A 12570-nucleotide genomic window follows, 5' to 3' on the forward strand; every position below is an offset into this window, starting at 1 on the left:
TTAAGGTGCGACAAAATAAGGTTTATTTGACATTTCCAAAAGCAGTTTAGGATAGGATAGGAATCTAACTTCCTGCGTCCAGCTAAGCCCGGAATGTTTACAAACAATTAAAGGGTCTATAGTTTATATTTTTTTTAAAGCAGTGTGAATTACATTTATACAAGCACTCAAAGCACAAGATTCCAGCACTCACTTGTTGCTCTATTGTATTATAGCTTTATCAGTATTACAGTATTATGAGTGGCTATGTCTACATGGTCCGAAAAACCAGATAACTAATAACAAGGCTGAGCTAACGGGCTAACGGGCAAAGTTAACTGCGGGCTAGCGCCACTTAAACAAATTTTTGACATAGGGCCTCATTTCCTAGTTATCCAGAATGTTGCTGATTTCTGGAGTTATTTTTTTCTTAAATTCATGCAGTTAGCTAGGCTAGTGCTAGGCTAGTGCATGTCTATGGTATCAGCTAGCCTGCATTAAAAACAGTGTGACCCGCTCCACAGTGCACCTGAGGCAAATCACTTATAACACCAGACTAACCATATACATGTCTGTGTTGATAGAGTAATTTTAACCATTTTACATTTAAAATAACTTCTATTTGAGCAACATCAGTTTCATGGTTGTAGAAGCTACGCAGCGGCGGAGTGATCTGCTAGAAAATAGTCCCTCAAAATGCGATCATTCATGCAAGGTCAATTATATTCCAAACATTATTCTAGTGACACAGACATTTATATGGTTAGTCTGGTGTTATAAGTGATTTGCCTCAGGTGCTCTGTGGAGCGGGTCACACTGTTTTTAATGCCGGCTAGCTGATACCATAGACATGCACTAGCCTAGCGCCACTAAGCTCTTCAAATATAAGAACTGCATGAATTAAACCTCTTAACCCCCGCCTTAACCAAATGCATTTTCTCCAGTTCAGTTTTACCCAAATCTAGCGCCTCATTTGAAAGCTAAGACCTTCAAAACTGATCTAAATGGATCTTTTTCCTTGCACTGTTGCCGTGTTGTCATTGGATTTTTGCCACTTTTTCATCGCTTTTTTGTCACTCTTTGGGGGCTCTTTTTTTTTTTGGCATTTTCAACACATTTTTCCTAACCTTTCATAGTTCTTTGTCACTTTTTTTGCATTTTTTATTGCATTTGTGTCACATTTTGTAATATTTTTATTGCATTTTTGCCACTTTTTCATAATTTTTTGTCACCTTTTTGATGTGTTTTTGTGGCTTTTTTGTCGCATTTTTGTCGAATTTTTGCCACTTTTTTATTGCGTTTTCATCCTCATTTCCTTCCGTTTTTGTCATGATATTGACGCTTTTTCCAAGAAGCTTTTAGATTTGGGTAAAGCCAAACTGGAGAAAATATGCTTGGTTCAGGTGGGGGTTAAGAGGTTATGAAAAAAATATCTCCAGAAATCAACAACACTCTGGATAACGAGGAAATGAGGCCCTATGTCAAAAATCCTGAAATATCCCTTTAAGGCAGGTGGGGATTGGTAAGAGGTTAAAATTTGTCTGCGCATTTACGGTAATTTGGGCCAGGCTGGTCAGAGCCCAGGGCCGTTTTTCAGTCCCAGTCTGCCCCTGGTGGGACACAATAAATATATATTAACCCAATTAACTCCCACCTGAACCGAGCACATTTTCTCCAGCTTTACCCCAATCCAAAAGCTTCTGGAAAAAAGGTGTGAAAATAGCAACAAAACTGAGACGAAAACAAGGATGAAAATGTGAAAAAAGTGAGAAAACATTGACCAAAAAGTGACCAAAAAAATTACAAAAATTGACAAAAATTTGACAAAAAAGTGAGAAAAAATTGACGAAAAATTGAGAAACAATGGACGAAAAAGTGATAAGAATTTGACAAAAAAATGCGAATAATTTGACGAAAAAGTGACAAAAAAGTCACGAAAATTTGACAAAAATGAGATGACTGCCCAACAAAAAAAGTGATGAAAAAAAATCTGATGATGTGAGGAAAAAGATCAATTTAATTTTGTAGGTCTTAGCTTTCAAATGAGGCGTTACACTGGCCTACAGGATTTGGGTAAAGCTGAATTGGAGAAAATGCTCTCGGTTCAGGCGGGAGTTAAGAGGCTAAAAAATATTAAAATATATCAACCCTTTTTTTTTTATTATTAATAATATTTAAAACAATATCATATAACATGTGGCACGATTTTTTTTTTACATTTATTTCCAAACCCGAGCGGCTCAGCGCCTGCGTCATGACGTCAGAGCCCGCCCCGCCGTGCGTCGCTCAGTCAAGACAGTCCGCGGTGCTCGGAGCGAGACGAAGCTTCATCCGATGTAAACAAGACGTATTCATGACAGAAACGGCAAAATGGTCTTCGAGAGCCTGGTGGTCGACGTCCTCAACAGGTACCTGGGAAACTACGTGGTCAACCTAGACTCGTCCCAGCTCCAGCTCGGCATATGGGGAGGTAAACGTCACACAAACTCCTAATGTTATGTTGTGGAGCACATGCTAAGCTAAGATGCTAACTCTACTATCAACCCTCGCTAACTGACAGACCACTGGCTCCCTCAGCTGTCACTGCCAGTTTGTCCGTTGCTAAAAATCCCCTGTCCTCGTGCCTTTTGACAGCACTGACCACCGACGTGTCCGAACTTAAAGCAGCGTTTCTTTATGTGCAGTTACAGCCACCATATGTTCACTTTGAGGGCTGCTGCTTTAAGCTTCAAAGTGGGTTTGGCGAATACAGACGAGCAATTCTGAGTCACACCCTTTTCACTCAGCAGCTCAGCTCAGCTACACTGACCCGGGATCACATTTTCACTCCTCTAGGAAGTCACCTGCACAGAAGTCAGCGCCTTTACAGCCTCCTGGAATGTCATTGTAGTGAAGTGAACATGCAGATACTTGCCCATGCTTGATCCCATCTGGATAACAACGCATTGAGCTACTCTTCCATTAGATTTATGCTTGCCATGCCATTTTCTACCTATGTTATTGGCTGTCTACATGAGCCACTGTTGCTTTTCACTCGGGATCATTTCAGGTCATATGAGGAAGGCATGACTTGCAGCTGTTGCTACAAGTCACGTGACTCTTGTTTAGCTGTGGTATAACTTTATTCACCAGGTTAAAAATGTTTCTTATCATCTCTGTGCTGATGATGTTTAACTGTGCTTTTCGTTTAAGGAGTCAGAGACGCACAGACTTGGTTCTCTGGGCTCCTTGGTTCAGTCGAGCATCAGAAATCTTGACCATCAAATTATATCCTCTAAGCACTAAGACTAGCAAGTCATCCTGAACCTTTCATGGGGTCAGCTGTTAGATCTATGCAGTCAGTGAGCTAGAGCAGTGGTTCTCAACCTGGGGGTCGTGAGACAAATTTGGGGGGTCGCCAGATCATTTAGATATAATATACATATTTTCATTAGCATATAATCAAATGTTTTATTGTAGCACGTGTTTGCTACTTTACCAGAATACCATTATTTGATCATAGTTTGAAGAATTTTATTTCAGACATTTGTTTTTTAAGAATTATGTAGGCTAATGTTCCTATTTTTCACGGTAAAACCCGGGCGGGGGATCACAAACCCCTTTTACCTGTTGTTATAATGGGGGTCGCGGCTCCAAAAGGTGGAGAACCACTGAGCTAGAGCTTCAGCAGCATTTACCCAATTTGACCGTCCTTACCCGGGGGAAAGGGAAGTGACATCACCAACAGCTGTTTTTCTTCTTCTCTAAAGTTGTTGGTGGAGCAGGCCAAACATAAGCGCATGTCGCCCCCACTGTACAGTGTCCAACAACAATATAGTGTCCAAACAAAGACATTTAAGGAGAAAAAAAAAAAGAAAAATCCAAATGATCCTTTATGTTTCCCTTTAGTGTTATTTTATCTCAACAGCTGGTTCATAAAGCTACAGCAGCAAATGATCCATGTGGGTTATGGTTCTTCTAAATGAAAGCAAAAGCACAAACTGTCTTCATTTAAACTATATACTGAGTTTACTCTTTAACACTGACATGTGACTGAGCTGTGGAGACGACAACATGGATTTTGTCACTTTTATAAAGTTTGGCTTGTGCAGAATCTTATTTTTATTATTAAATGTGCTCCTGTCAATCAACAGTGGTTGTGCATGAACCACTGGAGGGTGGGGGGTTTGGCGCAGTGGCTTATGGGATGGCACATAGCTCCTAATCACCGGTTAGTTAGCACCAGAGGTCCCTGTGCTAAAGTGGCTATGATAGTTAGCATTGAGGCTCCTTTCCCTAACTCCTTCTTAACTGACAGCCCAATTCGGAAGCTTCATGTCATGGCGGTTTGGCGTTAGACCTCTTACCAATCTGCTCGTTTCGGAAGGAGCCAAAGACTTTGATAATTGCTCCAGAGCCAAAACGCTACGTGTGGCCGACTCTGTTGATTCTTTTAAAAAGCAGCTGAAGACATGGCTGTTCAGACCAGCTTTTAGTTGACAAGTCTGTGTTTGTTTCTGTATTAATGTTTCTGTTATACTTGTGTTTGTGTCTCTGTGAAAAACGTTGTGATTTTATCTGCGAAAGGTGCTTTATAAATAGTTTCTTCTTCAAATTCGCAGGTGATGCCATCTTTACAAACCTAGAAATCAAAGAAAATGCCGTGGTGGGTAAACGTATTAGACATTTTATTCTAAATGTTATGGTTATGTGTGATTCAACAATCCTGATCTCTATTATTTATTGTAGATGAATTGGTGTTAACTCCATTTGTCGTTCTTTTGCAGAGTCAGCTCGGTTTCCCATTCAAAGTTAAAGCTGGCCACATAGGTAAGAAGTTGTACATAAATACAGTAAATATTATCATGTCATAATTTGTATTTGTTTTTCCACAGGGCGTTTGGAGCTGAAAATACCGTGGAAGAATCTATACACTCAATCAGTGGAGGCCACGCTCGATGGATTCTTCCTCCTCATCGTCCCCACAGCCAGTAAGTGATCAGACGTTTCACATTGTCTGAAACGTCTGCAGATGTTTGTACATGTTTGTATATTTCCACTTTCTGTGCGTTTTCCTCAGGCATAAAATATGACCCGGAGAAGGAAGAAAAACAGCATCAAGAAGGTCGCCAGAGAGAGCTGCAGAGGATCGAAGAGACCAAGCTCAAAGCTGCTGAGCAAGGTTAGAGGCCAGTTATGGTTATGTTTCATGGCAAATTACATTTCCCCTGCGCTGAGTGCTCCCGTTGCTTCACAGCAGCCGAAGCACTCCCGCGTCGTGTTGTGAGCATGGGCAGATAGAGGCAGACACGGGTTTGTGGTGTAGAGCTGGTGATTGTAGCGCTGAGTCGGGGCCACGTGGTCGGCGCTCTGTGACTTCCTGTGTGTGATCTGATTTCACACCGCTGCGCTTCATGGTGTCGCACTGTTAAACGCAAAGGGCAAGGGTTCAGCCTCTGTCTTCCGCTATCTAAGAGAAAGTAGATCAGATGGAAATGGAACTGATTGGTTTATCACTTGTGCAAATGTTTGTAGTAGCCAATTGATTTAGTTTGGACTTTATCGGGAAAGGTTGCAAGAGGGAGTCGATTTACGTTTATGAAACTGGTTTAAAGTTCATTAATGAGGGACAATGACGTCACATCTCGGGATGACGAGCTCCCCCGTCCACATGAACGCACCGTGTGTTACAGCAGTTTGACTCATTTCCCATTAACTAAACATGGTTGTCACGGCAGCCGTTTAAAAGGGGGGGTATTATGCAAAATCGACTTTTTCTAGCTTTACCTCATGTTATTATGTCATTCCCTCATTAAAAACATGCCTGAAGTGTTGCCTTGGCACATTCATGTATTTTTGAGTAATCTGTAAAAACTCTGATGGCGGCCATTTTAGGGATAGGTTTGCCTGAGTCCTCCTAGGAACGCCCCCACCTCCTGGAGACGCCTCCGAGCTTTCGTCACCAGCCGAGTAACCAACCACTGCTCCTCAGCAGAACCCCCTCCCCACTGATGCCACAGACAGCGTGTGGAGGGGGCGTGTCTGAAAGGGTCAGAGGTTCTTAAAGAGACAGAGGCCTATTTCAAGACATTCACTGCAGCCATTTTGAGAGAGACATTTTAGACAAGGCAGTTATTCTAATTTACTGCATTTACAGACCAACAGAAGGTTTGGTCATCATTGTAGTGTGATATAGACTGGTGCTATGTGATTGAAAAAAGCATAATACCCCCTCTTTAAACATCACAAAAATGGCCCAGAAAGCTTTTTAGCAAAATCTTATAATATAATATGTAATATAATTGTTTGTAATGTGTGATATGTAGTTTAAGCCAGAGGATACCATCTAGTTCTGGTTTACTTCCAGGCTCTAATAGTGTAACCTTATACAACTTTGATGACTATGCAAAAACTAATGTTTTTTTTCTGTGAATATATCCACATTTTTATTGTTATAAGTAGAACCAATAATTAGATTCAGCAGGTAATATTTGCAAAAAGCCCTCATACCCTTTAAACAGAAGTGTGCACTTAAGTTCTGATCAATATGAGCTAAAACATTGCTATGTGACTTCTTATATCACTAAAATACTTGCGCTGAATGGCAGACAGTCACTGACTCAGAGGTTACTGAGCAACTTTGAAAATAGAATCAATACGTGCACACGCAGAGACGCTGTGACATTTGATCGGACTTTCTGTTTTGATCTGTTAAGGTCATGTATTACAGTGCCTCAGTTCCACTACAGCTCTACTGCAGTAGTATTGTGTTGTAGAAGTGCTGTGCTATCCCAGCAGTAGTAATCTTTTATCTTTTCGCACAGGGTGATACTGGTATCTGTAGCCTGAAAAATCATAAACAGAAGCCAGCATTAAATCACAATGAAATGTTCTTGCCGACAGAGAACCCCGGGCTAGAGAAACAAGACACCTTTGTGGAGAAGCTTGTTACTCAGGTTATTAAAAACCTGCAGGTGAAGATCTCCAACATACACATTCGGTATGAAGATAATGTAAGTACAACCACAAAGTATTTCCTCTTGCACTCAATGTAGTCAGATCAAACCGATCAAAAATGAAAATGCATTTGACCCCCGTGCATTATTAAACACGTTGGTTGATTTTGTTTTTGTCAGATCACAAATCCGAACAGCCCTTTGTCAGTGGGAGTGTCTTTAGAAAACCTCAGCCTACAGGTAAACATGTCAGACTGTGTTACAAACATTCTATAATCAATGATCCTCTTTGAACAAATCCGGTAATTCCTTTTTCCAAACAGACTGCAGATGAAAACTGGCGCCCGACTCTGCTGGACGAGAAGGCCAAGCTGTTTTTCAAGGTAAACCCGACTTTCTGTTACTTTTAAGCTCAACCAGTGAGTTAATAGGTTCTTAGACAGACTTGGAACATGAACTTCGGTCTAATAAATGGATATATTTAATGTGAGAATGTAGAATTGAAGCTAAGTGCTTTGTTTTGTGTCCGCAGCTGGTTAAACTTGATAACCTATTTGCCTACTGGAATATCAACTCTGTACTTTTCTCCAATGAACAATCAGAAGAGGCCTTGGTAAAGTCCTACGAAACTGATTTGATTGAAGGTTTATTTGTGTTTTTGTTATCGTCTGTTTTATACAGTGAATTTATGTAACTGAATTTTTTGCATCTATCTATCTGTCTATCTGTCTATCTGTCTATCTGTCTATCTGTCTCTCTGTCTCTCTGTCTCTCTGTCTCTCTGTCTCTCTATCTCTCTCTATCTCTCTATCTCTCTATCTCTCTGTCTGTCTGTCTTTCTGTCTTTCTGTCTTTCTGTCTCTCTGTCTCTCTATCTATCTATCTATCTATCTCTCTATCTATCTCTCTATCTATCTATCTCTCTATCTATCTCTCTATCTATCTATCTCTCTATCTATCTCTCTCTCTCTCTCTCTCTCTCTCTAGCTCTCTAGCTCTCTATCTATCTATCTATCTATCTATCTATCTATCTATCTCTCTCTCTATCTCTCTATCTATCTCTCTAGCTCTCTATCTATCTCTCTATCTCTCTATCTCTCTATCTATCTATCTATCTATCTATCTATCTATCTCTGTCTATCTCTGTCTATCTGTCTATCTCTTTTTCTATCTCTCTGTCTCTCTGTCTGTCTCGCTATCTCGCTATCTCGCTATCTCGCTATCTATCTCATTCAATTTTGTTTAGAATTTTTTGAAAAAACACAACTTAATGTCCAATGCTAACTGTCCCATGTAAACCAATGGACGCCGCTAGGCTAGGCTAACCCATAGAAATGAGTGAGTGCTAAGCTAACACTCTATGAAAACGCCTGTTCCTTTAATTCTAGTTTGACACTGATTTTTTCTTTAGCAGCGAAAAAAAAAAAATTAGACAGAATTTTTTTTCAATAAAGTTGGTGAAATACAGATGCAAAAAAATTCAGTGTATAAAAAGCACTTTGATAATAAAAACACAAACTAATCTTCTGTACAGTCTTTCCACTGAACTTGCTAACTGTTAATGTTACTTTTCAGCAATGTCTGAAGAGCAGCATGAAAAGTAACAACGATTCTTCCGTCGGCCATGATTTCAGTAAGTCTTAAAACGAAATCTGCACAAGCGTTTCAGGATAGCGCTGTGTTTCGTGGACAGAAGTGACTTTCATCTTTTTCTATTCCGCAGTTTTCCGTCCAATCTCGGCGGACGCGAAGCTCAAAATGAACCCCAGGTCAGACGTGGATTTCTCCTCCCCCAAAGTGGACCTCATGGTGAATCTCCGGGAGGTGGCCATCGAGCTGAACAGACCGCAGGTAAGGCGTGTCCATCTTCTGCAGGTCCAGGAGAAACGTGCGGTTTGCTCATTTCTGTGCTCGTCTGCTGTGACAGTACATCAGTATCCTGGAGCTGCTGGGCTCAGTCGACATGATGTCCAGGAATCTGCCCTACAGGAAGTACAGGCCGGAGGTCCAGGTCCACCGCAATGCCAGAGTATGGTACGTCGTCAGGGCTTTTGACCTCTTAGGCAAAGGCAACTTTATTTATACCCCAGGCAACTCAATGCTCAATTTTATCGCTCTTTTGTGGCTTTCTTGTTGATTTTTTTGTTGCTTTTTCCTCCGTGTTTTTGTCACTCTTTTGCCACTTTTGTTTTGCTTTTAGATTTGGGTAAAACCAAACTGGAGAAAATGTGCTCAGTTCGTGTAACTGTTTAATTATCTCATGAATGAACCCCTTAACCCTCGCCCCAACCGAGCACATTTTCTCCAGTTTGGCTTTACCCAAATCTAAAAGCTTCTTGAAAAAAGCGCGAAAAGTGACAAAAAAGAGACGAAAACGAGGATGAAAACGTGAGATGGTCTGATAAAATTTGATGAAAAAATGACAAAAAAGTGACCAAAATATGACAAAAAATGACAAAAAAATTGACAAAAATGTGACAAAAAATGTGACAAAAATGTGACAAAAATGTGACAAAAAAGGGAGTAAAATATGACGAAAATGTGATGAATAATAACAGAAAAATTACAAAAATGTGACAAAAAATTACAAAAAATGTGGTCAAAAATTTGATGAAAAATGACCCAAAAAAGACGAAAAAATGACAAAAATGTTACAAAAAATGTGACAAAAAGTGACCAAAATATGACAAAAAATGAAAAAAAAAGACAAAAAAGTGACAAAAATGTGACGAAAAATTACAAAAAAATCACAAAAAATGTGACAAATTTTACAAAAAATGTGGTAAAAAATGACAAAAATATGACGAAAAATTACAAAAAAAATTATGAAAAAATTACAACAATGTGACAAAAAATGTGGTTAAAAATATGATGAAAAATGACAAAAAATTTACAAAAAAGTTGCAAAAAAAGAAATGTCGAAAAAGTGACTATAACACGGAAACAATGCAAGGAACAACTTTGAACGGATTTTGTAGGTCTTGGCTTTCAAATGAGGCGTTACACTGGCCTATAGGCTGTAATCTTGTAGATTTGGGTAAAGCTGAACTAAAGAACATTCATTCGGTTAAGGCGGGGGTTTAAGAGGTTAAATCCATAGTTTTGGGCCCAGATGCCGCTTTGAGACTCTTATGTCTGAGATAGTTAGTCTCACGTTTGGCTGTCGGATGAACCATAATAACCTGTGGCGTGTCAGGTGGGAGTACGTGATGACGAGCGTCCTGGAGGTGGACGTGAAGCCCCGCCTCCACATGTGGTCCTGGTCTCACATCCGCAAACACCGGCAGATGGTCAAGACCTACAGAGAACTCTACAAAACCAAGATCACCAGCAAGAAGCCCAGCGAGGAGCTGCTCAGGATGCTTCAGGTGAGTCCCTCAGAGAGCATGTCGTTCATTTATCAAACATTATACATTACAGTATATTTTGAGTGTATGAAAAGCTGCAAACACTGATCAATGTTTTGTTCCAGGAGCCGGAGAAGACGCTGGATATTTTTAACATCACGATAGCCAGACAACAGGCCGAGGTGGAGGTGAGGTTCAGTTCACACATTTACCCACAAGCCTTAGGGAAGAACTTGGCTTTTACTGCCTGAACTACCTTACCGAGCACATTTTCTCCAGTTTGGCTTTACCCAAATCTTAAAGGATCTGTTTCCTGCTACGTTAGCCATCCCAAAGTAAAGTATAGGCATTTATATGATATATTGTACCTCTACCACTATGGAGCACTGTTTTTTGAGAGAATGCCAAAAAAAGAGCAACAAAAAAGTGACAAAAAGCGATGAAAATCTGGCAAAAAATTTACTGCGCAAGAAAAAAAGCTCCATTTAGATGAGTTTTGTTGGTCTTAGCTTTCAAATGCAGTGTATCGGTAACCTTATGGATTTTGGGTAAAGCTGAACTGGAAAAATGCACTCGGTTAAGGCGGGGGTTAAGAGAGAGATTTTTCCTGAAGGATTAGAAGCTTAACCCCTTAACTCCCACCTGAACCGAGCACATTTTCCCCAGTTTGGCTTTACCCCAGTCCAAAAGCTTCTGGAAAAAAGCTGTGAAAATAGCAACAAAACTGAGACGAAAACAATGATGGAAATGTGACCAAAAAAGTGACGAAAAAATTATGAAAAAGTGGCAAAAATGTCACAAGAAATTGACAGAAAATGGACGAACAAATGATAAAAATGTGACAAAAAAATTACCAAAATTTGATAAAAAATTGACAAAAAATGACAAATAATTAACAAAAAAAATGACTAAAATGTGATAAAAAATTAATGAAAAAATAACAAAAATGTGACAAAAAATGCCAAAAATATGACGAGAAAGTTACAAAAATGAGTTGAATACCCAACAAAAAAAATGATGGAAATAAAATCTGATAGGAAAAAGATCCTCTCGGTTCAGGCGGGAGTTAAGAGGTTAAAAGTAGCACTGCAATAATAAATTCGAAGTGACATGTCTGAGTTTGTTGGTTGCTAATAAATCAACAACAATCAGTTATTAGAACAAAAGAATCCCTAACCTTGTCTTGAAGGTTCTTTTTCCTGTGCCACATTGTGTTTTCTGCACACGAGAGCAGCGCACATCACAAAGGGCTTCACTGTCTTCCTGTTGTGCCGTCTCATTGCCCTTTTCTTAAATGGGACGCCGTCTGCCTTGGACAGGGATATTGATCGGACCAAAAATATCTAGAAAGGAGCGTCTGAAGCTGCTCCGGCGACTGCAGGACAGAGCAGCAGGTTCATACGGCCGGGCGGGGCTTCAACCGAGCTCTGGGGTTGTCTTGGTTTTGCTCCAAATAGTATTTTCTCACAGCACAGAATCGATCCCCAGTCGCTAATTCTTACAGAACGTTCTTACACCGTAGGACAACATGTAGTGTCCATCCTCTGGAGGGAAACACACGGCCTCACGACTTGTTGATTGACCCTTTCGCCGCTTACATCATAGAAATAAAAAGGAGAAGCGTCATTCGATCCTTACACATGTGGACAGTTAGCAAAGAAGCTTCTCCGGTATACTTTTCAGATTCCATTAGCCTCCTCAGTGTGTTTTCCCTATAGCCGTTAGCATTAGCCACCAATCATCTCAAATTTTGAACGAGTCAGATGTTTTCAGCTGCTTTTTTGGCTGAGTTTTCATTCTCATTTACGCCTTGCTTTTGTCGCAGTTTTGCCGCTTTTTTCAAGAAGCTTTAAGATGGAGACGATGCGCTCGGTTCAGGTGGGGGGGAAGAGGTTAAGCCGTGTGTGTTTGATCGTGTTTGTTTGTGTGTTCCCTGCCCAGGCGAGTAAGGCGGGCCTGAAGATCTACCGTCCCGGGCTGAAGATGGAGGAGGAGGAGTCTCAGGGCTGGGTCGACTGGTTATGGAGCTGGGGCGGACAGGAGGAGTCGGAGGTCAGGGAGGCCAAGAGCGGAGGTAGGAGAACACAAACAAAAGCACTTTTACACTTGTTCTGCTGCTGCGCTCATGCTTTACTTAAGGATCATGTGTCAACAAAACAGGAATCCTCGTGTTTAACCTCTTACGCCCTGCCTTAGTTTACAGCCTCTAGGCCAGTGTAACGCCTCATTTGAAAGCTAATTTTGTCACTTGTTTAGTTTAGTTTAGTTTAGTTTATTTGTTTATTTGAGCAGTTAACACTCTACTCAAA

General features: G+C 40.5%; 1 protein-coding gene across 1 annotated transcript in view; it reads left to right on the forward strand.

Moving 5' to 3' along the window:
- The first annotated feature begins 2278 nt into the window (after window positions 1–2278).
- The window catches only part of LOC306960671 (intermembrane lipid transfer protein VPS13A-like), a 79836-nt gene continuing 69544 nt past the window's right edge, over window positions 2279–12570 (forward strand). The window contains exons 1-15 of the mRNA XM_079553144.1: window positions 2279–2449; window positions 4581–4624; window positions 4746–4788; window positions 4854–4949; window positions 5039–5140; window positions 6862–6971; window positions 7095–7154; window positions 7238–7297; window positions 7447–7527; window positions 8490–8547; window positions 8638–8765; window positions 8842–8948; window positions 10111–10282; window positions 10387–10449; window positions 12203–12335. Of these exons, the coding sequence (XP_079409270.1) occupies window positions 2350–2449; window positions 4581–4624; window positions 4746–4788; window positions 4854–4949; window positions 5039–5140; window positions 6862–6971; window positions 7095–7154; window positions 7238–7297; window positions 7447–7527; window positions 8490–8547; window positions 8638–8765; window positions 8842–8948; window positions 10111–10282; window positions 10387–10449; window positions 12203–12335 (1357 nt within the window). The 5' untranslated portion in view covers window positions 2279–2349. The remainder of the gene's footprint in view (window positions 2450–4580; window positions 4625–4745; window positions 4789–4853; window positions 4950–5038; window positions 5141–6861; window positions 6972–7094; window positions 7155–7237; window positions 7298–7446; window positions 7528–8489; window positions 8548–8637; window positions 8766–8841; window positions 8949–10110; window positions 10283–10386; window positions 10450–12202; window positions 12336–12570) is intronic.

This window comes from Gobius niger (genome assembly GCF_951799975.1).
Source record: "Gobius niger genome assembly, chromosome: 1".
Classification (NCBI taxonomy): Eukaryota; Metazoa; Chordata; class Actinopteri; order Gobiiformes; family Gobiidae; genus Gobius; species Gobius niger.